At 60.1% G+C, this 23,802-nt stretch overlaps 3 protein-coding genes across 5 annotated transcripts; 2 read left to right on the forward strand and 1 right to left on the reverse strand.

The window, feature by feature from the left end:
- The first annotated feature begins 774 nt into the window (after nucleotides 1-774).
- Nucleotides 775-5,742, forward strand: ZFYVE27 (zinc finger FYVE-type containing 27). 2 transcript variants are annotated; one of them, XM_010412965.2, is made up of 12 exons: nucleotides 775-1,028; nucleotides 1,114-1,184; nucleotides 1,255-1,441; nucleotides 1,612-1,707; nucleotides 1,897-2,009; nucleotides 2,724-2,854; nucleotides 3,202-3,273; nucleotides 3,433-3,453; nucleotides 3,634-3,778; nucleotides 4,085-4,131; nucleotides 4,619-4,700; nucleotides 4,925-5,742. In XM_010412965.2, the coding sequence occupies exons 1-12, from the start codon at nucleotides 832-834 to the stop codon at nucleotides 4,987-4,989; spliced, it is 1,227 nt and encodes a 408-aa protein (XP_010411267.2). In that variant the 5' UTR covers nucleotides 775-831; the 3' UTR covers nucleotides 4,990-5,742. The 2 variants fall into 2 exon arrangements, with proteins under 2 accessions (XP_010411267.2, XP_039410239.1); XM_039554305.1 differs by lacking the exon at nucleotides 3,433-3,453.
- A 2,378-nt stretch (nucleotides 5,743-8,120) lies between these two features.
- SFRP5 (secreted frizzled related protein 5) lies at nucleotides 8,121-11,091 on the reverse strand. The gene is made up of 3 exons (XM_010409967.4): nucleotides 10,433-11,091; nucleotides 9,678-9,755; nucleotides 8,121-9,282 (listed from the first exon to the last, which is right to left on the reverse strand). Exons 1-3 carry the CDS (start codon nucleotides 10,962-10,964, stop codon nucleotides 8,942-8,944), a joined length of 951 nt encoding a protein of 316 aa, XP_010408269.3. The 5' UTR covers nucleotides 10,965-11,091; the 3' UTR covers nucleotides 8,121-8,941.
- A 2,113-nt stretch (nucleotides 11,092-13,204) lies between these two features.
- Nucleotides 13,205-23,710, forward strand: GOLGA7B (golgin A7 family member B). Of its 2 annotated transcripts, none has more exons than XM_010412966.4 (5): nucleotides 13,205-13,276; nucleotides 21,200-21,325; nucleotides 21,718-21,870; nucleotides 22,008-22,109; nucleotides 22,224-23,710. In XM_010412966.4, the coding sequence occupies exons 1-5, from the start codon at nucleotides 13,220-13,222 to the stop codon at nucleotides 22,320-22,322; spliced, it is 537 nt and encodes a 178-aa protein (XP_010411268.1). In that variant the 5' UTR covers nucleotides 13,205-13,219; the 3' UTR covers nucleotides 22,323-23,710. The 2 variants fall into 2 exon arrangements, with proteins under 2 accessions (XP_010411268.1, XP_039410192.1); XM_039554258.1 differs by lacking the exon at nucleotides 13,205-13,276 and adding an exon at nucleotides 20,027-20,133.
- Nucleotides 23,711-23,802: the final 92 nt, after the last annotated feature.

Raw genomic sequence — 23,802 nt, forward strand, 5'->3', positions numbered from 1 at the left:
GAGGCTGCAGGCAGCTGGCAGCAGCACTGAGCCCTCATTGTTCAACAGCCATCACAGGGTTATAACAAGGTTAGAACTTTTGGCATCAGATGAAGCCCAGGATTCCCAGAGCATTCCTGGGAGCCAGCATCCCTGCTCTACTGCAAGCACCTTTCAGGACAGCCCATGGTGCCTGGAGCAGTGCGAGCAGGGCTGCAGGCAGTGCACCCAGGGCTGGGCTGCTTTGGGGGCATGGAGGGGCAGCAAATGAGCTGCCAGCCAGGCTCACGGGCCCGTGAGGAACCTGTTGTTCTCTTCCAGGGACTCTGGGTGCGGGGCTGCTCTCTGGTCTCTCCTGGGGGAGAGGTGGTCCAGCAACGGGCTCATGGGGACAAACCCACCGTGCCCGACACAGCTGGATGCAGGCCATGCAAAGACCCAGACTGGAACTGAGCCCTGAACCAAGATTAGACCCGGATCAGTGCCCAGCCCTGGACCGGGACCGGATCTAGGCTGTGCCTGAGCCCTACACCAGAGCAGACCCGAATCGGGACGGGGCCGAACCCCGTGTCTAGACCGGGCCCACCGAGAATCGGCCTCGAGCCTCACGCCCAGAGCGGCCGCAGGAGCCATCACGCAGCCTGGCACCCAGCGCGGGCAGAGGCGGGCGGGCCCCGGCACGCCGAGGCGGCGGCGAGAGCGGCCCGTTCCCCGCGGGCGGGGCCCTGCGCCGCGCCCGGCCCGCCGCTCCCATTGGCTGCGCGCGGGATCGCGGCGCGCCCGGCCGCGTCACGGGAGCGCGCGGCGGGGTCGGGCCGAGCGCGGCGGGGCCGCTCCGCTCCCGGTCCCGTCATGCAGGCGGTGGAGCGGGACGGGGCGGCAGGCGGCCCCGAAGGGGCCACGGGAGCCGGTGAGGCCCCGCCGGAGCCGTCGCCGCCCAAGGCCGCCGCTGCTTTCGACTTGCTGGAGCTGGTGCGGAGCTACCGGCGGCTGGAGCTCTACCTGGAGCCGCTGCGGGACGCCGCCGAGGGTGTCCGCTCCCTCCTCCGGTAGGTGCGGGCTGGGCCGCGATCGAGACTGAGACCGAGACCGTCCCTGGGGTCTCATGTCCCTTACCTTCCCCTCTCTCGGCAGGTGGCAGCGGCCTGTGTGCTCTCTCCTGGTCTGCCTCGGCCTCAACTTCCTCCTGCTCACTCTCGGCCAAGGTGCGTGTCAGGGGTCAGGGCTGGTCCCCTTCCCGGACCGTCCGGGCTGACGCTGTCCCGTCTTTTCCAGCTGCCTGGTACTCGGTGCTCGCCCTGCTGGTGGCGGTGCCGGCCCTGCTGGGTTACCTGCAAGAGACGTGCCGGGCCCGGCCCTCGGAGCCGGAGCTGGTGCGCAGGAGGTACCACAGCATCCGCAGGGAGGATCTGCGCAAGGTGCAGCTCTCGCGGCAGGAGGCCGTCGCCCAGGTCAAGAGCTTGTGAGTCCCTGGGGCCGCCCCAGCGGTGGCACTGTGGGAGCCTCTGCAGCCAGAAGGGCTTCTCAGAGGCTGTGCAGGGCTTGTGCCAGTTTGGCCACCGTAACCCGTGTGAATGTGGGGGAACGAGGGTGTGTGTTTGTAGAGCTTTTTTGTGACTGTCTCATTCGCAGCCTGATCCAGTTGGAGGGGTTTCTGAGCGGGATGTGCTGCAGCTGTGAGGCAGTGTACCGTGTGCTGTACTGGGAGAACCCCACTGTCTCTTCCCAGTGAGTAGTACTGGGTCAGGCACCCTGTGGTGGGCTTGGTGGGGAGAGGGGCTCAGCCAGGCCTGCGGCGCCTTGTTTGACTTGTTTGGTACTTGGAGAGAACAGGTGGAACACCAGGTGAAGGAAGGGGTTTTATTTTGTCATGTGGGTTGCTCTGACTTGACCGCAGTATCCTGCTGCTTTCCATAGGTTTTATGGGGCGCTGCTGGGCACTATCTGTGTCCTCTACCTGCTGCCCCTCTGCTGGGTCCTGGCCATCCTCAACAGCACCCTCTTCCTGGGCAACACCCAGTTCTACCAAGGTATGAGACCTCCCTGGAAGTGCCCTGTGTGGGATGGGTTGGGGAAAGGCCCTCTGAAGCCAGGGATCCTGCCCTGGACCTCTCTCTTACATGAGCCCACTGTCCTGTGTCAGGCTCCACCATAGACCCTGAACCTCCCTGAAAGCAATGATGTCCTAGGGGTGGTGCTCAGCAGCCCAGGGTGGGTGGTGTAGTCCTGGGGCTCAGCTGTTGGAGGTGAGAGTCTCTCCTGATGTGTGTCCCAGCCCAGGTACTGTTTCCTTCTCTTCTCTGTGGTGTGGCAAACCAGGGTCTGTCAATGCAGCCTGTGTGTGGGCATCTCCACCCCTCTCAATCTCTGACCCTGCCCTTCAGAATTTGAAACACATTCAGTGCCTGTGGCAGTGTATGATACAGGCTTGAAAACGTGCCATTGGAAGGGAGAGGAGCCCTCTTCTGTGGCTTGTGCTGGAGGAGTGCTGGATGTGTCTGAGCTGTGACCTTGGCCCCTGCTGCTCCCTGTCTTGAGCTGGGGCAGGTGGTGGAGGGGGTTTCCCTTCTTCCCTAACTTTGATGTGTGAGCAGAGGAGGGCTCAGGACATCTGATGAGTGAATGATATGTGTCAGTGCCCCACCTAGAGCTCTGGAGATCAGGTCTTGCAGCTGGCTTTTGTGTGGTGTGGCTGGGAGTAGGGAAATGCCACTCTACTCCAGCTGTGTTCCCCTCTTAACCAGTGATAATGGAGCTCAAGGCCTCCATCGAGCAGTGTGTGGGCTCCAAACCCCTCGAGAGCACTCCAGAGCCTGCTGAACCCCTGCCACCAGCTGCTGCCCCAGATCGGACCCCCACCCCCACCAGCACAGAGGTGAGATAGGGGCAGGGCTGGCAGTTGTGGGATGGGAGCTGGAGAGCCAGCCCTTGGGTCTGACCGTGCCTGTGTCCCTCTACACACAAACTTCTTCCAGCTGCCATCTTTGCTGGAAGCCTGTGAGCCACTCCCAAGTTACTGGGATGCTGCTCTCTGCTGTGGGGGCTTGGCTCAGTCCTTTTGCCACATGTAAGGATGTGGTCTGAGGAGGCAGGGGCACACCTCACCTGACACTTGTGTCACCTGGGGCCAGATCAGTTGTCCTGGAACCTGCTCAGAAATGTGGGGCCATCTTTGGACAGAGGCAGGGGAACAGCAGGACTAGCTTTGTCTATCTCTTGTAGGACCTTACCCCTGGCAGTGTGGAGGAAGCAGAGGAGGCAGAACCTGATGAAGAGTTCAAAGATGCTATTGAGGTTTGAGACTGGTTGGGGTAGGCTGTGCCTGCAGGGTAGCTGAGGTGGGAAAGGGACAAAGGCCTTGTTGGGCCTACCAGGTGCTCAGGGAGGGTGGCTGTGGGGCTAGTGCCTCTGACTCTGTCTGTACTCCCTCTCTGTCCCATGCTGCGGGAGAAGGAGAACCAGCTGCTGGTCATGGTGAGTACTGCCATGCCAGGGTGTGGCATCTCCTCCCAGCTGGAGCTTTGCCTGGTTTGTCGGTGGCTTGTAGAAATGCCAGGTGGAGCACGCTGCTTGTGCCTCTGGTGTGGGCTGCCCTGCAGCCCTCAGTGTGCCCCCAGCCACCCTGTGGTGCTCAGCTGGCTCTGCTCTCTGCAGGAGGATGATGAGAGCTCTCAGTGCTCAGCAGATTTTGACCTCAGCCTCCCAGACAATGGTTTTATGAGCAAAAACGAGGTGATCCGCAGCAAGGTGTCGCGCCTGACTGAGCGCCTGCGCAAGCGCTACCCCAGCAACAACTTTGGTGAGTTTGGAAGCAGGTGCTTCTTGGGGGAGCTCAGCAGCGTGGGGTCTGTGCTGCTTCCAGTAGTGACCGTAGGACTGGGAGTGGAGAGGGTGGTGTGGTACTTGCTAGGGCTGTGCTGACACCTCCAGTGACCTTTTCCACTCCATGGGGAGGAGAGTCCCAGCACTCCTAGGAAGGGCACAGACAGGAAGGTGCAGCAATGTCATCTCTGAGCTGAGCCTTTACAACAGCTATGGATGTTCTTGTGCCACTTGCAGCCCCAGGCAGCAGAGCCCTGCCTGACCTCTGCTCTCTTTCTGCCAGGAAACTGCACGGGCTGTGCCGCCACCTTCTCTGTGCTCAAGAAGAGGGTGAGTCTTCAGCTTCTGCCCCAGCTTGCTGTCTGCACCTGCGGCAGAGGTGTTGCTCATGTCTGGCTTGACCCGGATTTCTCCAGCAGTTCAGGTGTCCTGCCTCGGTCACAGCCCAGATGACCTCAGCTAAATGCTAGGTGTTGTCACATGCCTAATGGTACCAGGGATTCCTCGTGTTGTGGAGCATTTGTCCATTTACTCCTTTGGAGGCTGCCTCAGGCCAAACCCACATTGTTATGTGTGTTATTGTAGAAGGTACCTGCTCTGTGCCCTGGTTTAGTCCATTTCCTTTGGCCTTTCTGGTGAAGCAGAGCATGGGTCTGCTAGTTGGAATGACCTGTTGCCTTATCTGAGCTCTGTGTGTGATGCTTGGCACACAGTCTGTGGGCAACTCTCAGAAGGAGGTGTAGACTTTTGGCCCCCCTCATTTACTCCTGGGCTAGTCTGATACACATCTGGGGCTCACCTCCATCCTTCTCCACAGCGGAACTGCAGTAACTGTGGGAACAGCTTCTGCTCCAGGTGTTGTTCTTTCAAAGTCCCCAAGGCCGTGATGGGAGCCACAGGTGAGTTGAAAGGTGGGGGGGGAAGAGCTCCTGCTTCCACCTCTTCTGTCTGCTCAGCCATTTGCCCCAGCCCTGGTGGGGAGGGTAGACAGGACGTTCCCAGCACAGCCTGGCTTGGGACAGAGCAGTGATGAATTTGCAGCTCTGGAAGCAGCTTTATGGCTGGGGTCCCTAGCCTGTGGTGGGAAAGGGGGAGCATCTCTGACATCTGCTTTCCTTTCCAGCCCCGGAGGCTCAGAAGGAGACAGTGTTCGTGTGCGCTGTCTGCAACCAGCTGCTCATCAAGTGATGAAACAGGCCCAGCCAGCTCCTGTGTCCTGTGCTGTGACACCTGGGACAGCGGGCAGGCAGCCTTGCCGCTGGGAGCCTGGACTGTTTGGATCCCAGCGTGGCATTCCCCTGCCAGAGGACGCTTGCACTTGCACTCCTCCTGCCAGCGCCAGGCTGGATGGACCAGCTGTCCTTGCCATGCACCATCTGGGTCCCTGTGGTGGAGCATTGCCCACAGTTGTGCCCCATCCTCACAGCTGCTCCAAGCCCTGGGTGCTCTCTGGCACTTGCTGTGCCCTGCCATGTGCTTGCCCAGGCCCTTTGGCCTGGCTCAGTGATGGAAGAGCCATCCTTCCTACTCATGGTCCTGCCTTTGCCTCCTGGCTGGGGCAGAACAACCTCAGGGCTCTGTCCCTACCTTTCCCAGCACTGTGCTATAAGTGACTGTATTTTTGGGATCAAGTCAGAGCTCCTCCTGCATCCCTTGAGGTCTAGACTAGCTAGGTCTTTCATCCGGGCTCAGCTGAGACTCTGCTAGTCACTCCTGTGCTCCTCAGCCTCACTGCCTGCAGGTTTAGTCTTTCACCCCCGAATTTGGCTGTAGCCCAGAGGAGGAAAGAGACTGAATTTGGGTTGGGCTGTGTGGCTGGATCTCCAGTGCAAGAAAAGGCAGGAGTTGGTGCTGCTCTGTGCACTTAGTGACTGCTGCTTTCTACTACAGATTAATATATAATTGCATATAGAGAATGACCAATAAATCTCTTGTCCTCAACTGGCTCTTGTGTCATCATCCCAGTGAAAGCTGTCCCAGTCCCAGGTCACTCTGACACCTCTGTGGCCTTGGCCCTGCTGTCCTGCAGGTGCTTCTGGAGAAATGGTGTGTCTGTGCCACCAGCTCTCTGTGCTTTACTGGAATTCCCATCTTCTGTCCTGCTGTAGCCTTGTTTGCCCCCTGCTCAGAGCTGTGTGCAGCTGCCTGTCAGCTGTGCCAGGGCTGGATCCTGCTGGGCTGGAGCCAGGGAGCACCTCAGCTCTGACAGGAGCTGCTGAGCTTCGTCTGCCTCCTGTGGCTGCTCCTTCCCCTGCCCTCCCCAGGCAGTGGTCCCACCAGCTGCCTGTGTGCACAAGGATGACCTTTCCTTTTGTGAACAGCAAAGCTCCCAGCTATCCCAGGAATGTGACCCTGGCTGCTGTGCAGCCGGGAACAGCCATGGCCTGGGTCCCTGCCAGCCAGCTGCAGCTTCCTCCAAGCCAGGGCATCTGGGGGGCCAGTGCTTTTGGGCTGCCAGCGCCCAGTGCCTGCCAGGCTGTGACACCCACCACTCTGAGAGGTTGCTGGAGCCCAGACCTCGCTGCAGGCTCTATATCCCACCAGTGTGGGAGCTCCTATGGGGCAGGCAGCCTAAACACTCATCTTGGATGTGGGTTCATAAACTCCTTCACATGGAAATCTGGGGAAAAGCTGGAATTTGATGATGAGGGTGTCTGGGTTGTGCTGGGTGTGCAGGGGACTGGTGTGCAGAGGGCTGAGCAGTTAAGTGGGGGCAGTGGAGCAGCTGTAACATTTGGGAGGGGGCTGTGTAGCACCCCAAGAGCTGTGGGTGGGTTTGTGAGGGTGTCTGCAATGGGATGATTGCTGGGCTGGGAGGGGTGAGCTTGCTCAGACGGCTGACAGTGGGAGGCAGAGGAGCTACTTATATTTCTAGAGGAAAACACTTGGAGCAATGAGCATGATGGCCATATATGTCTGAGCACTCTCTGGGAAGATGCTAATGACACAGAATACAGAGGGCTACAGATAAACTTCGGCTGTGGGAGATGGGGTTTTATTTATGCTTTTTAAGTTGTGCAGTAAAATGTCATAATTGACAGTGTTTATTCCTATGGAAGTGTGCTCAGCAGTCAAGCTCTGAACATACCTTCTAATAATATTTGAATTTTTTCCCCATTTTTTTTTTCCCAGTGGCCAGGGAGCAAGGTGGAGGCAGTGAGTGCCTGCTCCTGGTGTGAGGCTGGGGCAGGGGCTGGCTGCCCCATATTCCTGGCTGGCTGTGGGGCAGGGGCACAGGCACCTCTCCCTGGCCAGAGCAGGAGATTTGGGCTCTGGAGGCTGACCAGTGGGGCCAAGACCATGGCCAAGGAGGGCAGAGGGAAAAGAGGTCATCCCAGAGCAGGGCAGGTGCCCAGTGCTCTTGTCAGCCAGAAGAGGGTGGGAGCAGACATCCTGCAGCCTCAATTTCCCTCTTGTCCCAGGAGGCTCCCTGAGGCTGGGCCAGCTCCGAAGAGAAGACGCAGTGTCAGGCAGCCAGGCACTGGGTAAATATCCTGGCGACCACCTTCGGGCCCCCCTCATGCTTTGGGACGGGTGGATACAAATATGCACTGGGTAAACACGGCTGGGTCATTCAGGCTGCCCCCTTGCCAGCTGGAACTGGGGGGCAGCTGGGGGAGTGGAGCTGAGCTAAGGGACAGCACCCTGCTGCCATCAGAGGGGCCGGGCTGAGGGCTGCCCTGGTCCTTGGGCTCTTGGGAGGGTCCTGGCTAGTGTAGGTGGGTGGCCCTAGGAATCTTTTCAGAGGAGGCTGGAGGTTGTGGCATGGGAGGTCTGGCAGCCGAGCAGGGCTGGCAGGGAGCTGCAGACAGGGCTTTCAGACGAGACAGTGTGGGGAGGACAGGGTTGGAGGCTGCCTGGTCCAGTATCTGCCCCCTATGATGCTCAGTGCCACGCTTCTCACAAGTGCTGCGATCTCCCAGACCATGGATTTATTCCCTGGGGTGACAAAGGAAGAAACTTCCCTGGCAAACATTGTCAGACCCAGCTGTGGAGCTCCAGCAGCAGTGACAGCCTTGTCCCCCCATCTTACTCATCTCAATGCCCTCCCGGGCTCCCTGGAGTGGCAGGGGTGCCTGAGTCTCCAGTGATGCCTGTGACCACTAGGAACCACATCTCTTGGCTTGGCTGGACTGCCCACGTTCAGGGTCTGGGCTCAGCACCTGAAGTGGGGCTAGAGCCAGATCCTGGGGTGACCTTGCTCCCTCAGGCTGCTTCACCCCGTGGGCAGGATTGGGACCCCCCTCCCATTCTTCTGGGGTCCCTGAGGGAGCCCCAGGGGACTCTTACCCATGAACTGCAGTGAGCTGCACACAGACTTCTCTGAGGTGGAATAATTTACTGTGGTGTGGATGGGCAAGGGATGCGTGGGCTGGGTCACAGCAGGGGTGTGTGCGAGGGATGCAGCAGGGCTGGTCTGGGGGGCTTGGAGGCAGACCCCCCTCACACACTGAGCCATGTGGTGTGGGGAGTGGGGGAGCCCAGGAAGGGGTTGTGCTGGTCTGGGCACTTGGTATTGAAGGGGACAGTCAGTGGGGACAGAGGGGCAGGAGGGACCTGCCTGGGCTGGGCTGGGTCTCTGCGAGGGTGAGATAATCCAGGGCTGGGTCTGAGCTTCAGGTGAGGGCATGGGTTGGTGGGCTGGAATAGGGACTGGGGGGCTGAGGGTCTGGGGCATGTCATGACGGAGCTGGGCAATGGACATGGGTGCAGGGTAGGGGTCCCAGATGTAGCCAAGAGGGCCAAGCAGGGATCCTAAATGAAAGCAAGGGTCTCTGGGCTTCTGGGCAGGGAACCCGGGAGTAGACAAGGGTCTCCAGTGCAGACCAGGGCTCACAAACGTGCAGAACAAGGGTCCTGGGTCCAGACTAAACTCCTGGGCAGGGGCAGGGGTCTTTGGAGCAGAACAGGGGTGCCAGGGGTGCAGAGCAGGGCTCTCAGGAGGAGGCAGGGGTCTTGGCTGTGGATCAGGGCTCCCACAAATGCAGCAGGGAATCCTGTGGGTGCAGAGCTGGATTCTGAGGCACAACCGAGGGGCTGAGGTGAGCACAGCTGGGCTCCTGGGGTGCAGCCAGGGAAGCCAGGGGTGTGATGTTGGGCCAGTGCAGGAGTCCTGGAAAAGGGCAGGGTGGGAAAAGCCCTAGTGCTGCCCAGCCCCATAGAGCAGGGGGTGGTAGAGGGGGCAAGGGTAGGAGAACATGAACTTGACTGCAAACTTCATCTCCTTGTTGTGCTTCTGCCAGGGGTAGATGGCCAGGAGCAGCAGGCGGCTGCCCACCTTGCGGCCCATGACCAGGAAACTGCCACTGAGGCTGTCAAGCTGGGGGCAGGGGCAGGCACCCGCGTTCCTCATGTGCAGCACCATCTTCTTGGTGTCCTTGCGCTTCAGTGGGCCCAGTTTCAGCACCTTCTTCTTCTGGGCAGCCACCAGCCGCCGCTCCCCGTTCTCCTCCGTCATCTCCTTGATGCGCATTTTCACCACTGTGTGGGGCAGCCATGGGGCACGGTTGGGGGAGGGGAGCACAGCTGTGGTTCTGGGGAGGGGAGGGTCTAGGCCAGGCACCTGTGCAGGACATCCCTGGGGTGGGTCTCTGGGGAAGTTACTGTGTGGGGAGGGGAAAGGGGTTGCTGGGGGGGGTCCAGCAGAGGCCCCCAGTGGTCCTCCCAAATGTCCCACTCTGCCTGTCCCCCCACCAATGTCTTCTCCTGTGGTGCACTCATCTCATGCATGAAGGGTCCAAGGGAATGGCTCAGGGGTCTCCCATGGGGCTGTCCCCCTACAACCCCACCCTCTGGCCAGCTCCCGCCCCAGCTGTCAGACCTAGGGGAGGCAGACCCTTGTCCAGGGGGGTGGGGAAGAAGACCCCGGCACTCACCAAAGTCACTGGAGCACATCTGCTCCATCATGCCATCTGCCTTGTGCTCCATCTCACACTGGGTGCAGATCTTGGACACTGCAGTGAAAGACCAATCACTGTCACAGCTTCCTGCTGCTGATACTTGTCACCTGGGCCAGCTCCTCGGGGACATGTGGGTAGAGCCCAGCAGCTCCTCTGCTCCCTAGGTAGCTGTGCTGGGGTGATGTGGGGAGGCACAGAGCACCTCACTTGCCAGGGTCATCCCCCAGGAGGGGAAGAGATATGGGGACACCCTCCCATCAGATGCTGGCACTTGGAAGCACAGCAACAGCAAGGGTGGCCCCAGCTGTCACAGCCCTGATCCTGACCCTGGGCTGCCTTTGGGTGATGTCCCCTCTCCTGCCTGAGGGGACAGCCACCCTGCAGCAGCAGCGGGGGGGCTGAGACCCACAGGTGCAGCTTGCTCTCTGCAGCTGACATGGGACCCAATGGGAGGAGAGGGACACAGCACTGTGGCAGATCCGCCAGTGGCTCCCACCTCATCCCATGTTCTTCCTTATCCCGGGACAGCTCTGTGCAGGCAGCTGGGAGCCCAGTGTTCCTAGGCAATGAGTGGTGCCCAGACAAAGCTGATACCATGCCCACTCCTGCCCTGTTGCAGACAGAGTCCTTGGCCACCACCAGTGTCCTGGGCTGGGCTTTGAGCAATGAAGGGATGGTGTGCAGGGGCTCCACATGCATTCCCATCCCGTTACAGCACCCTTCCCACTTACCTGGTGGCGGCGTGGCTTTGCTGTTTCCAAACTGGACGGCGATGCAGAGCTCGTGGTCAGAGGGGAACTTGCCACAGTGCAGCATCTCAGGCCAGGGGAAGCCGTAGGACTCCATGACAGGGGCGCAGGAGTCACGCACCACCTCACAGAGGGAGCGGCAGGGGTAGACGGGCCGGTCAAGGCAGACAGGGGCGAAGAGGGAGCACAAGAAGAGCTGGGTATCGGTGTGGCACTGCTTGGCGAGCAGGGGTACCCAGCTGCCAGCCTGCTGCTTGGCTTCGGCCATGGTCTCGTGCTCCAGCAGGTTGGGCAGCCGCATGCGCTTGTAGCCCACGTCGCGGCAGAGCTGCATGTCGGGCGGGATGTCGAGGCACTGCGGCTCCCGCCCGTAGAAGCGCCCGTGGGGCTGGCTCTCGGGCTGCCACCCGTAGTAGTCGTAGTGCTGCCCGCCGCCCAGGGACCCTGCCAGCGCCAGCGCCAGGGCCAGCAGCGCCGTGCCCCGGGACCCCGGGGGGCTGCCCGCCTGCGGCATCGCCGCCGCTGCCTGCCTGCCGCTGCCGAGCGGGACGGGAGCGTGGCTCGGCACCCTGCCTGCTCCCTTAGCGCCTCCCACGCTCGCTGCCCTTTCTAAGGAGGTTGGAGACCTCGCCGGCAGCCAATCTGCTCTGCCTGCTGGGCCCCCCGGGGCTGGCCCCCGGCTCCCCCTAGTCTGCCCGCACCGCTGCCACCTCCAGCCCTCCCTCCCCTCCCTCCCCGGCGCATGGTGCTCCATGCCCCTCGCCCTCCCAGGGAGCCCCCTGGCATGCACCCCCCCAGCCCGCCCTGGCTCTGTGTGCCCCTGGGGTGATGCTTTCTAGGAGGGCTGGCTCGCCTGTCCCATGGCGATGTGTTGTTCCCCCGTTATTCACCAGTCTCACTGCCCCCATCCCACCTGGCACCCCACAGGCATGCTCTGTCACGGGGCAGGGGACCCTGGTTCCTACCCTATGCCACTCCACTCCCCACTCTTTTCTCCCAAAACAATACGCTTGGGGTGCTGGGGTTTAAGGAAGAGGACATCCCGGAAGGTTTCAATGCTGCAGCCCTGGGAGGGCTGGTGTACCCAGGTGCCAGGTGTGCCATCAACGCCAAGGCAACGCCATGGGCATGGGGTCCTTACTCCTCAGGGATGGCTCTGCCAGCATGCACCTCGGGCAGTCCATGTCCTGCTGGCACAGGCACAGCTGGGATTACACCTACCAGCAAAGGGCTTGCACCCAGGCTTTGCCAGTGCCCAGGTTGTGGGCAAAGCTAGAGCCCGAGCAGTGGGAGGGTCCTGCCCAGACAACATTCCCCCATTCCCTTGGAGATGAGGGGTGCAAGTCTTAAGACCCCATTAGAAACCCATTTGTCTCCAGGGGTTATCTGGGGCACCCCTCCCTTTCCTATAATCGATGCCCCTGCCTGGCCAACGGGCTTTGGGCTGCCGCTGGCCCCTGCCCACCGGATAAGGCACCTCTGTTAATGGGCGATAAAGCAAACAGTCCAGTGCAGGCAGTGATAGCAGCTGCTCTTTGCCCTGGGCTGGGGGCAGGGACTGTCCCCCCAGCCCTGGCGGGGTCCATCTGCTTCAGGGCAATGCTGGGAACCTCAGCTGCACAACCTGCCCTTACCTGTAGCCTGCCTGCCCTGCCCATGCCCTCTGTGCTGGGCTCAGCGCCCACCACTGCATCAGCCAGTGATGCTTGCTCCAGCCCGAGGATGGGCTGGGTTCATCCCACCCCAACCAAGCCCCGGAGATGGCACCATTAATGTGTAACTGCCAGGGAGCCCGATAAGATACAGCAGCCTGTTATCAGGGCTGCCTGGTAGCAGGAGGGAGGGTGATGGAGGCATCAGGCTGTCACGGCAGGACTAAGATTGTCTGGAGATAAATGCTGATAGAAAATAGCTAATCCGTGATGGATGGGTTTGGGCAGGGCGTAATTGCCTTGGGAACTGGGCTGGGAAGGGGCTGGTGAGGCCTGGGAGCAGGAATGGGGAGGTGGAGGCAGAGGGAGGCTGGGTGTGCAGGGTGGAGCTGCCAGCGTGTGGATGCTGAGCATGGTCACGGGTGTGCCACGTCCCTGGGCTGTTCCCGTGGCACTGCCAGCACTGTTCTGCTCTTGACCATGGACCTGCTCCTGGCTCTCAGCCTGCCCTGTCCCACAGCCCAGTCTGGTGTTTACATCCCCAGTCCCTCCCAGGAAGGTCTTGGGGGTGCTGAGCACTCTGTGGCAGCTGGCACCCCACCAGATGCAGGTGAGAGGCCTGGCGAGGCTGGGGCTGAGGAAGGGTCTCCCTGCCAGCTGACCCAGTCCCTTCGTCTGTAATGATGCCTTCATTAGAGCCTGGAGTCACCTCCTGGCCATGCTGCAGGGCTGGCCCCAGAAGAGTGGTGTCTGTCCCCTGCTCCTCCCTGTGGGGTGTCCTGGCAGCCTTATCTCCGAGCTGAGACTGTGCCTATGCTCTGGGGAGTCCCTGCTGCACTCGCACTGCTTCCTTAACCCTTTCCCACTCAGGATGCCCCAGGGAACGTAGATCTGGGCTGTACCCCAGAGAAGGGGATGGACCCAAGACAGCTGGAGCTGGCACCCTTCCCTGCATCTTGTCTGTGCAGGCTGCTCCAGGGCCCACATCCCCGTTCTGCACCCATGCAACTGTCTGTGAGACTGACACCTGCTCCTGTCACTCCAGAAAGCTGGCTGTGCCACCTCTTGTGTCACTGCTTGTGCCACTTGTCACAGCAGTGAGACCGGAAGCGGGGCCATGGGGACCGCCACCTCTGCGGTGGAGACCTCAGGGACAGCCAGCCAGGGTGGCATGGTAAGAGCACATCTCCTGGGGGTGCTCCCTCGACATTTCGGACCCTCCCTGTGGAGGACCCGTGCCTGGTTGTAGCATAGAGCAGAGCTGAGCCAGGGCAGTAGGAGGCTCCCGAGAAATGAGAAGCTGAGCAGGGTTCCGGCCACTTCCTTCCATCCTTGTGTCCCACTCTCCTGCCACAGCTTTGGGTACTACTGACCTTGTTTCTGTCAGCAGAGATGCATCTCCTGGGCCTGGGTGGATGGGCTGAGCGGGCTGGGTGGGCTCCCTCTCATCCTCCTCTTTTCCTATCCTTTCATCCTTCCTGTCCCACTGGTTCCTGGGCTGCAACAGTGCTGGGCATGGGCTGCACCCAGTGTGGAGCAGGGGCCTTTGGGAGAGGGATAGCGCACTGCGGCTGGCCATGCAGAGAGCCTCAGGAGGGGCTGGCACGCTGGGACTGTCCGTGCAGGGACACGTGTCCCACGGCGTCCAGCGGCTCCCAGGAGAGAGCACCCCGGCTGCGCGGCAGTGCTGGGCTGGCAGCACGGCTCCGGGGGGGTGGTCCTGCCTGGGAGAGGCCGCAGGAGGTTGGGGCATGACTGGGGCCACCGTGGGGTCGAGGTTGCCGGGGGCAATGTGAGACCATCGGGTGGGCAGTGGGGAGGGTCAGCAACTGCCGTGCACTTGCCCTGCGCCCACACACACTCCCGCTGTCCCGGCAGCCCCAGGAATGTGCTGGGCAGCGCTCCCGGCCCAGCTGCGGAGCCGAGGCTGCCCTGGCGCCCTCCCAGCCCCCCACCCAGCACCTCCTGGCCCTGCCCAGTTCCTGCCAGCTTGCACACAGACCCTCCCTGTTCGCGGGCCGGACGCCCCGATCCTGGCCCCCGGCGTTTGGTGCTGCTCAGCAGGGCAGCGAGGGGGCATGTCGCATGTGGGGATCCTCTGAGGAAGAGTCCCTTTCCCTCACAGCATGCCGCCATGCGTGGGGACCTTCTCTGCAGTGCTGTTTGTGCCTCTCCGCCCCACCACGTCTGCTCCCACCACAGCCCCTTCCGCGGTATGGGAGCAATCCTCGCACAGTCCCTGCTCCCAGCTGGCACCTTTGCTAATGCCAGACCTTGGCACCTTGCTCTGAAACCACATCCTCCTCTGCTTGCCTGTGTGCAGGAGGATGCTGTCTCCCAGCTCCTGTGAACTCCTGTGGGATGTGCTGGGGGGCTGCCTCCACCCTCTGTGGGGGCTCCCAGTGCAATGGGGGCCCTAGAGCCACCCCTTCAGATGGACACAGCTGGACTGAGGTGCCACAGAGGAGTGTCCACACTTAGGGTGCCCAGTCTCTAGGGTCAGTGCCCCCAGTTTGGGGGCACTCTCCACATCCTGCGTGAAGGGGCAGGCTGGGGCATTTGGAGCTGTTTTCCAGAGGCTCACAGTGTGGGCCCCACGTCCCCGTCCCTCTTCTCTCCCAGGCGCACACACCTGGGATCTCTTAGGAAAGGTTATCAGTGAATCACGCTGTGTTTGTGCCTCCCAAATGTCACCGTTGTCCTCACTTGGGATGGTGAGCTCATGCTCCCCACCATTATGAAAGCACTTCCAGTGCTGGGAGAAACAGCTGCCAGGCCCTTCTGTGGCCCCTTTGAAGCAGAGCTGGAGCTGCTGACAGCTCTGACAGGCAGTGGGTGCAGGATGCAGCCCCAGGGGTTGATCCCAGGCTGGTTGCAGGGCTCCAGCTGTCCTCCATGGCCCCTGATCATCCTTCTTGTACTGGAGGGAGGGTTGAGATGCTGGGATGAGGTGCGGCACCATCCACTCAGAGACACAGCAGGGACACCCCCTGGTCCCGGTCTGGGAGCCAAGCGCAGGGGTTGGAGCAGGGGCACTGCTGGGCCATGCCTGCTGTGGTGTGATGGGCACAGGCACACTGTCTGTTGAGGGCTGGCCATAGGGGTACCAAGTGTACCCCATGTCTGTCCCATGGGGCCAGGGGCAGGGTCTCTGGGAGGTCAGCCAGGGCCTGGGGCAGATATCTGCGGGGTCTGTCTGCAAGACAGGTCAGAGCTGCCTCACTCCAGGTGCAAAGGAAGAGCCAGGCAGAGGAGTAAAGGCAGCTCTCGCACCAGCCATGCCCATCCCTGCTGCTGGGCAGCCTGAAAAATCACCCCTTTGGGCTGAGCAGATGGAGCAGAAGTGTCAGAGCCCTGCCAGTCCTGATGCCTTTTTCCTGATTTTAGAATTAAGAGTTAGATACAGTTAAAGGATAAAAGGGTTTTTATTTGGGTTTTTAATAAGGATTTTTATGGTGTAACAGTTCGTTAAGGTAGAATACGTTGAAATGTGTATTTATGTTATATTGTGTATATAATTTTAAAGACTTTGTAAATTAGTATATTTGACAAAGATGTTTTAATGAGAGGTTTAAATGAATGGTGTGACATTTCTTTATTCTAAAGTTTTTTTTTTTCAGATGGGTTTAATTTTAGTTTATAGGATATGTTTTAGAGAGGATTTTGATTTTTTAAGATAGTGTAAGGTTTTTTGGTTTTTAATTGTGAGATTTAGGATGTTTGTTTTTTTGGCTTAGTAGAATATTAGGACTATGCTAAGATAGTAGGTTTAAAGAATTCTAAGTATGTATGTTAAGGATACTGAGAATACATGAAAGGTATATAAAAAGAAAAGGCAAAAAATCATCATGGCATCAGTCTCCCTCACAGTGCAGGGGTCTGGGGAGGGGAGCAGGGCCATGCTGCACATTGGGGCTGCCCCGAGCTGCTGCTGTCCCTGCTCCTACTGCCTGGGATTCCATTGGCTATGCCAGCCCCCTCCACCTCTGACCTGCCCTGCTGGAAGCCATAGCACAGCGTAGCGTGGCGTGGCGTGGCATAACACCAGCCTGCTCCTTCTGCACGGAAACCAGCAGGGTCTGTCCCTGCTCTGGCTGAAACTGGAAAGCCCATGACGCCACACCCTGCACCGGGGAGCTGGCAGACCCCAGTGAGCTCTGGAGATGCCAGGGTCTGCAGGCACTACAGGCGGGGCCAGGCTCTTTATGGTGATGGGGAATGCTTTGGGACAGGTCCGTGTCCTGCTTGCCACTGGACAAGACTTGGTCCTGGGGAGTATGGCTGGCAGAAGGTGGCTCCCTGTGGTGGGGTGATGTCCCACCAAAGGATACTCCTCAACACATGCAGACACCAGGTCCATGGCCTGTGAGGCATATGGAGGCCAGAACTGAGGGTCCTGTGCTGGGCTCTGTTTGTGTAGCCAGAAGAGACAACCCTGGGGCAACACTACAGGATGCAGGATGATGGGCAGAGCCTGGGGTGGTAGGGGGAGCTGATCCCCCTGCTGCTCTCGGCCCCTCACTGCAGCATAGAACAGCAAACTTCATCTCCTGGCAGGCACAGTATTGCCATGGCAACCGGCAGGACCTGCCAGGCGGGCAGGCGAGCACTGACGTGGCAGTGGCATGCAGCACGGGAAGGAGATGGGATGCAGGGTCTGGGTTTGGGGACATCTGAGGACAGGCTTAGGTGTGTGAGTACATGGCATGTGCACCTGGGCGTGTGCCTGGGGTGCATGGGGTGCGCAGGCAGATGTGGGCATCCGAGTGCATGCACGAGTGCCTGTGCCAGTGTGCATGCACGTGTTTGGGTGCATGGGAGACTTCACACACCATCCTCTCAAGGGGCGTTCTTTGGTTTTGTGGCACTGTCAGAGCAGGGTGTACCTCACTGCTCTGCAGTGTGTTCTGAACCATGGGAGCAGCAGATTTCCCCAAAAGCTATGGGATCCATGGCTTTGTGTCTGTGAGGAACACGAGCCCTCCAACTGGGGTCCCTGACTGCACGTGTCCTTTGGTCCCTTGGTCACAAACCCTGCCATGCTCCAGAGAAAGGGGGCTGCCCACCAACCACCCCAGGGCCCTGCCTCCATTTGCTCTGCCCAAAGCCTGGGCTGGTGCTCATGGCAGGGAGCAGGAGTCAGACAGAGCTACCCCTGTGCTACAGGCAGCAGGCTGTGCTGTGTTAGCTGCGTTCACTGTGTTAGCTGTGTGTGTTAGCCGTGTTAGCTGTGTCACCTGTGTGTGTGAGCTGTGTTAGCTGTGTGTTAGCTGTGTGTGAGCTGTTAGCTGTGTGTGTTAGCTGTGTTAGCTGTGTGTGTGTTGTGTCTGTTAGCTGTGTCTGTTAGCTGTCTGTTAGCTGTGTGTGAGCTGTGTGTGTTAGCTGTGTGTGTAAGCTGTGTGTGAGCTGTGTTAGCTGTGTGTGTTAGCTGTGTGTGTAAGCTGTGTGTGAGCTGTTAGCTGTGTGTGTTAGCTGTGTGTGTAAGCTGTGTGTGTAAGCTCTGTGTGAGCTGTGTTAGCTGTGTGTTAGCTGTGTGTGTTAGCTGTGTGTGTAAGCTGTGTGTGAGCTGTGTTAGCTGTGTGTGTTAGCTGTGTTAGCTGTGTGTGTTAGCTGTGTGTTAGCTGTGTGTGAGCTGTGTTGTGTGTGTTAGCTCTGTGTGAGCTGTGTTAGCTGTGTGTGTTAGCTGTGTGTGTGCGCTGTGTGTTAGCTGTGTGTGTTAGCTGTGTGTGTTAGCTGTGTTAACTGTGTGGTAGATGTGTGTTAGCTGTGTGTTAGCTGTGTGTGTTAGCTGTGTTAGCTGTGTGTGAGCTGTGTTAGCTGTGTGTGTTAGCTGTGTTAGCTCTGTGTGTTAGCTGTGTGTTAGCTGTGTGTGTTAGCTGTGTTAGCTGTGTGGTAGATGTGTGTTAGCTGTGTGTGAGCTGTGTTAGCTCTGTGTGTTAGCTGTGTGTTAGCTGTGTGTTAGCTGTGTGTTAGCTGTGTGTGTTAGCTGTGTTAGCTGTGTGTGTTAGCTGTGTTAGCTGTGTGTGAGCTGTGTTAGCTCTGTGTGTTAGCTGTGTGTTAGCTGTGTTAGCTGTGTGGTAGATGTGTGTTAGCTGTGTGTGAGCTGTGTTGTGTGTGTTAGCTGTGTGTTAGCTGTGTGTGTTAGCTGTGTTAGCTGTGTGTGAGCTGTGTTAGCTGTGTGTGAGCTGTGTTGTGTGTGTTAGCTCTGTGTGAGCTGTGTTAGCTGTGTGTGTTAGCTGTGTGTTAGCTGTGTGTGTTAGCTGTGTTAGCTGTGTGTGAGCTGTGTTAGCTCTGTGTGTTAGCTGTGTGTTAGCTGTGTGTGAGCTGTGTTAGCTGTGTGTGTTAGCTGTGTGTGAGCTGTGTTAGCTGTGTGTTAGCTGTGTGTGTTAGCTGTGTTAGCTGTGTGTGTTAGCTGTGTTAGCTGTGTGTGAGCTGTGTTAGCTGTGTGTGTTAGCTGTGTGTTAGCTGTGTGTGTTAGCTGTGTTAGCTGTGTGTGTTAGCTGTGTGTTAGCTGTGTGTGTTAGCTGTGTTAGCTGTGTGGTAGATGTGTGTTAGCTGTGTGTGAGCTGTGTTAGCTGTGTGTGAGCTGTGTTGTGTGTGTTAGCTCTGTGTGAGCTGTGTTAGCTGTGTGTGTTAGCTGTGTGTTAGCTGTGTGTGTTAGCTGTGTTAGCTGTGTGGTAGATGTGTGTTAGCTGTGTGTGAGCTGTGTTGTGTGTGTTAGCTGTGTGTTAGCTGTGTGTTAGCTGTGTGTTAGCTGTGTGTGTTAGCTGTGTTAGCTGTGTGTGTTAGCTGTGTTAGCTGTGTGTGAGCTGTGTTAGCTGTGTGTGAGCTGTGTTGTGTGTGTTAGCTGTGTGTTAGCTGTGTGTTAGCTGTGTGTGTTAGCTGTGTGTTAGCTGTGTGTGTTAGCTGTGTTAGCTGTGTGTGAGCTGTGTTAGCTCTGTGTGTTAGCTGTGTGTTAGCTGTGTGTGTTAGCTGTGTTAGCTCTGTGTGTTAGCTGTGTGTTAGCTGTGTGTGTTAGCTGTGTTAGCTCTGTGTGTTAGCTGTGTGTTAGCTGTGTGTGTTAGCTGTGTTAGCTGTGTGTGTTAGCTGTGTGTGTTAGCTGTGTTAACTGTGGTAGATGTGTGTTAGCTGTGTCAGCTGCATTTTAGCTGTGTTAGCCATGTTCGCTGACAGAGCAGACGTTCCGGCAGGGCCCCGCTCTGCCTCCAGCATTGCCCAGGTGTTGAGGGCAGCGCTGGCTGCTCTCCTGCCTGCTGAGGGCCCTGTGCCCAGCTACTGCATCCCTCGCCCCACCACAGCCCCAGCTGGGAGGCCCCCTTCTTCGCCGCTCGGGAGAGCCTCTGTTCCCCCCCGTTTGGCATTTCTCCGGCTCTAATTAAGCTGTCAATGGGCAGAGATAACAGGGAATTCGTTAGCTCTGCTCTTTGATGTTTGCCCGTGCTCTGATCACAGCACCAGCTGCAACTCCTTCGAAAACAAACAGCTTCAGACGAGGCCCCTTGGCACGGCGGTCTGCCAGCCCCACGGTCGACTCCCCAAATCCCTGCCGAGCCATCCCCACGGCCGCTCAGACCCTCTGTTACCTCCGGCAGCACGCCCTCGGCAGCCAAGTTTCTCCCCAGGGACCTACAGCCGCATCCCAAAGGTGTCCGGGCTGCGGCACTCGCCGTGCCAGACCCCCGGGACGCACGGCAGCAGCCCTCCCTCGCAGCCCCTCTCCGGGGCCCGCCCCGGGGCAGCCGGTACCGCCGTCCGCAGCAACGGGACCGCGTCCTCCACGGGCTCCGTGCCGGTGGCGGCAGGCGCCCATCCGCGGTGCCTCGGGGCGGGCCGCGCGGACCGGGCGGCTGCGCACACGGGGCGGCCGGGCCCGCCTCCGCCTCCCGGCTCGGCAGCACCGCGGACAGCGCCCGGCCCCGCGCGGCTCCGCACGGCCCCGGAGACGGCGCCGGTCCGGTCCGGTCGGGTCCGGTCCCCCCGGCACGGCACGGCACAGCCCGGCCCGGTGCCCGCCGCGTCATGGCCACGGAGGTGGGTGCGGGCGGCACGGCGGGGGCACCTCGGCGGCGGCACCCCCGGGCCGGGCTGCGACGGAGCTCCCCCGCCCTGCGCTGCCTGGGCGCGGCGGGGACAGGGCTCCGTCCGCGTGGGGTGCGCTGGGGCGGGAGGACAGCGTGGGGCTGGGGTCCGTGGGGACAGGAGTGCGGGGCTGGGCGCTGCGAGGGCTCCGTGTGCACAGAAAGGCCGGTGGGGTGCTTGAAGGGGTGTGGGGGTGCAGGGTGGCTGCAGGGTGCCTTTGGTGAAGGGAGGAGCGTGTGTCTGGGTTGGGATGTGGGACTGGGGGTTCCTCTCCCAGATGCCGTGGGTCGGACGCGGGACAGCGTCAGGCGGTCTGTGGGTCACAGAGCAGGGAGTAGCCCCATGTCACCCAGGGGAAGCGCAGGGAGGGGCCTAATGCCCGCCCTTGGCACAACCTGGCCCTCCCATCCCCTTCTCCAGCCACTAAAGCTGCCCCACAACCTGGAGCTCGGGGGCTGGCACGGGCTCTCACACCCCCTGGGGAGTCAGGGTTTAGCACCTGCTGCCGGGGCTGCCAGTGCTTTTCATGAAGATGCCCCACTGCAGCCTGCCCACCTGCTGTGCCACTGTTGCAGCCCCGCTGCCCAGTCCCTGCTCCTGCTCGGCTTGCTCCCATCCTCCCGCCTGGGAGCTGTTGGGTTGGCTGTGTGCTGGGGCGCTGCTGGGGACAGGGGGCTGTCCCTTCCCCGGGCTGTGGCTCTTGCATGCAGGAGCCACTGGGGGTGAGCCCAGACACCAGCGCGGGGCGAGAGCACACGCACTCGCCCTCACTCCGAGCAGGGGGGTGCCACAGCATCCTCCCCTTGCCACCGTCCTCCCCTCACCCCCGGCCTCACATCTCCAGCACCAAGCTGTGCTCATGGCATGACACAGCCTGTGCAAGGGGCCCCCTGCCCCGGGCTGTGTGAGCCTGCAGCCCCTGACACTGGGGAATGGCGCTGCTCCCCAGGCCTCCAGGCCTCTGGCAGGGATGCCCAGCACCCCTGGCTTTAGCCCCTCTCTCACCCTTTGCCCCCAGGTGCACAGCCTGCAGGAGCTGCGGCGCAGCGCGTCCCTGGCCACCAAGGTCTTTGTGCAGCGGGATTACAGTGACGGGACCACATGCCAGTTCCAGACAAAGTTTCCCCCTGAGCTGGAGAGCCGGGTAGGGAGTCTGACAGATTGTCAGGGTAGGGGGGTGCCCTATGGCAGTGCCCTATGGAAGCTCAGAAGGAAGAAGGGTCTGAAGGTGTGGAGACTCATGGGGTATTGTATGGCCCTGGGCCAGCCAATGCTGCTGGGTGCATGAAATCACAGCTGCCTTGGCTGGTGTGCAAGAACTTTGGTGTTCCTGGGGACTGGGAGGCTCTGGTGAAGGCTGCAGGCTCAGTAGGTCTTGGTACGGGTGGGAGGTGGGCACGGGCCTGCAATTCGAGGCATCAGCTGGGCAGGGAGGAGAGGGTTAAGTGCTCTCCAAGTCCCCTCAGGAATGGGGACAAGGCAATGCAGGGAGCCTGTCCCTGGCCAGACTCCTCTTCACCTTGGTTTCTGTCCTAGATTGAACGGCAACTTTTTGAGGAAACCGTGAAAACCCTAAACGGCTTCTATGCTGAGGCGGAGAAGATTGGGGGCAGCTCATACCTCGAGGGGTGCCTCGCCTGTGCCACTGCCTATTTCATCTTTCTCTGCATGGAGACACATTATGAGAAGGTGCTGAGGTGCAGGGGAGGGCTCAGGGATGGGCACAGCTGGCAGTGGGCACAGGGGTGTCACAGGCAGCATGGGACTGGAGGCCAGAGCAGACAGCAATGCTGGCAGGCCCTGAGTGTCCCTCCCTGTGCTGACAGGTCCTGAAGAAGATCTCCAAGTACATCCAGGACCAGAATGAGAAGATCTATGCGCCACGGGGGCTGCTGCTCACTGACCCCCTGGAGCGTGGCATGAGGGTCGTATCCTTTGGGCAGCGGGGTGCTTGGGGGATGGCAAGGGGTGAAGGGAGACCGGGCATGGGTGCTGGGCAATTGGGCTGGCACATGTCACTGATGATCCTTAGCAGGGCCCAGATCGAGATCTCCATCTACGAGGACCGGTGCAGCAGTGGCAGCTCCAGCAGCGGCAGCTCCAGCAGCAGCAGCGGCGGGGGCGGGGCGGGGGGCCGGTGACTGGTAGGGAGTCCCTGCAGGGACTCGTACTGCCGGGACAGTGGCCTCTCCGAGCTCCGCAGGCTGCACTACCAGAGCACCCGCTTCTGAGCCCAGGGAGAGCAGGAGGGGGAGGCCGGGGCTACCCGGTGGGGCTGCCCACCCCCGTCTGCTCTTTGTCCCCCGCAGTGGGTCTGCCCCTGCTCGGACCCGCTGTGGGCACGGACTGGTGCTGGGGCATCCCAGGTGCTTCCCACTGAGCCAAACTGTTGCCAAGGGGCTCCTACAGCCCTCCATGTGCTTGGTGCTGCTGCCCCTGCCCCAAGCGAAAGGAGCTTGCCCTGCTACGGGCAGTCCCAGCTGGCAGTGTCCCTGTCGCCATGCACTGGGGAGCACTGGGACTGGCAAAGCCTCAGGCATTGCTAGGCGAGGGACGCACACTTAGCCCCACGCCCACAGACACTGACAGCATTTGCTGCACCCCCTCCTTGGGGCACTCTGCTCTTGGTGCTGTGGTGTGGGCTCAGCTGCTGCTTGTCCACTGTTCAGGGGGCCTGGCAGAGCACTGGTGCCACTTCTTCTGTATGATGGACCATGCATTCACCCCGGCTCCACCCCACACACTGCCCCATTTCTGCTCCCCGGGCCCCCTCCCCCATCTGGCACGGCATCTTTGCCAGCAGCATCCTTCAGCACTGCCATGACACTGGGCACTTGCTTCTGCTCCCTGCATGACCTGCTGCCAGCCCCAGCTGGACCCAGGAATTTCTTCAGCCCAGTGTGCAGGGCAGGGAGGTGCAGTGCTGGGCATGATGCTGCTCCTGTGCCATGGGCCCTGGGCTCATTCATGGCCCAGCATAGTTGAGGCTGAGCTGTGGCATGGGTGAGGCAAGCTCCCTGCCCAGTCCTGGCAGAGCTTGCCTGTACCTGGCTGCCAGCAGCCCCCTGCCTCCTCTGCCCCATGACCTGCCCTAACGCAGGGAGGGTGCCCAGTGGAGCAGCTCCACAAGGACCCTTCCTCTCTCACTGCTGAGCCCTCCCCTGCCCACGTATCCTGCATGCATCTGCCACCAGCATCCCAATTCTCAGCCTGGCCTGTAAGAGGGGACCTCGAGAGGCACCTGGGCCTGGCTGCAAGGTGTGGAGGTTCATGGTCCAGGGTCAGGTAAGGGGAAATAGGAGGGTCCCTGTGACATCCAGCACCCTGAGGAGAAGAATTCCTATCTGGGTGCAGGGCTGAACCGAGCTGGCATTTCTCTCCTGGGGATCTGGAGGGAGGACTCGCACCTGTAGGACGCCTTTTGGCTTGGTCATGACGTGTGTGTGGGGTGGCCCTGGCCTCAACGTTCCTGCTAGAGCCCCCCCTGCATGGAGACCTTCCTCAATAAACCCCACGCTTCTTCCCCCACTGCCTGCCCTGCATCTTCTTGTGTTGGAGAGGTGAGTGGGACAATGCTGTGGGGGCACAGAATCAGGGTGGGCATCCCTTTTCATGCTGGGT

The sequence above is a fragment of the Corvus cornix genome, chromosome 6 (assembly GCF_000738735.6).
Source record: "Corvus cornix cornix isolate S_Up_H32 chromosome 6, ASM73873v5, whole genome shotgun sequence".
Taxonomy (NCBI): domain Eukaryota; kingdom Metazoa; phylum Chordata; class Aves; order Passeriformes; family Corvidae; genus Corvus; species Corvus cornix.

Coding starts and splice junctions, on each gene's coding strand:
- ZFYVE27 (XM_010412965.2), top strand. CDS start 832: ATGCAGGCGGTGGAGCGGGACGGGGCGGCAGGCGGCCCCGAAGGGGCC. Junction 1,442..1,611: donor GTCGCCCAGGTCAAGAGCTT/GTGAGTCCCTGG, acceptor TCTCATTCGCAG/CCTGATCCAGTTGGAGGGGT. Junction 1,708..1,896: donor AACCCCACTGTCTCTTCCCA/GTGAGTAGTACT, acceptor TGCTTTCCATAG/GTTTTATGGGGCGCTGCTGG.
- SFRP5 (XM_010409967.4), bottom strand. CDS start 10,964: ATGCCGCAGGCGGGCAGCCCCCCGGGGTCCCGGGGCACGGCGCTGCTG. Junction 9,756..10,432: donor CAAAGCCACGCCGCCACCAG/GTAAGTGGGAAG, acceptor CTTTCACTGCAG/TGTCCAAGATCTGCACCCAG. Junction 9,283..9,677: donor GATGTGCTCCAGTGACTTTG/GTGAGTGCCGGG, acceptor TGCCCCACACAG/TGGTGAAAATGCGCATCAAG.
- GOLGA7B (XM_010412966.4), top strand. CDS start 13,220: ATGGGGACCGCCACCTCTGCGGTGGAGACCTCAGGGACAGCCAGCCAG. Junction 21,326..21,717: donor CCCCTGAGCTGGAGAGCCGG/GTAGGGAGTCTG, acceptor TTTCTGTCCTAG/ATTGAACGGCAACTTTTTGA. Junction 21,871..22,007: donor TGGAGACACATTATGAGAAG/GTGCTGAGGTGC, acceptor CTGTGCTGACAG/GTCCTGAAGAAGATCTCCAA.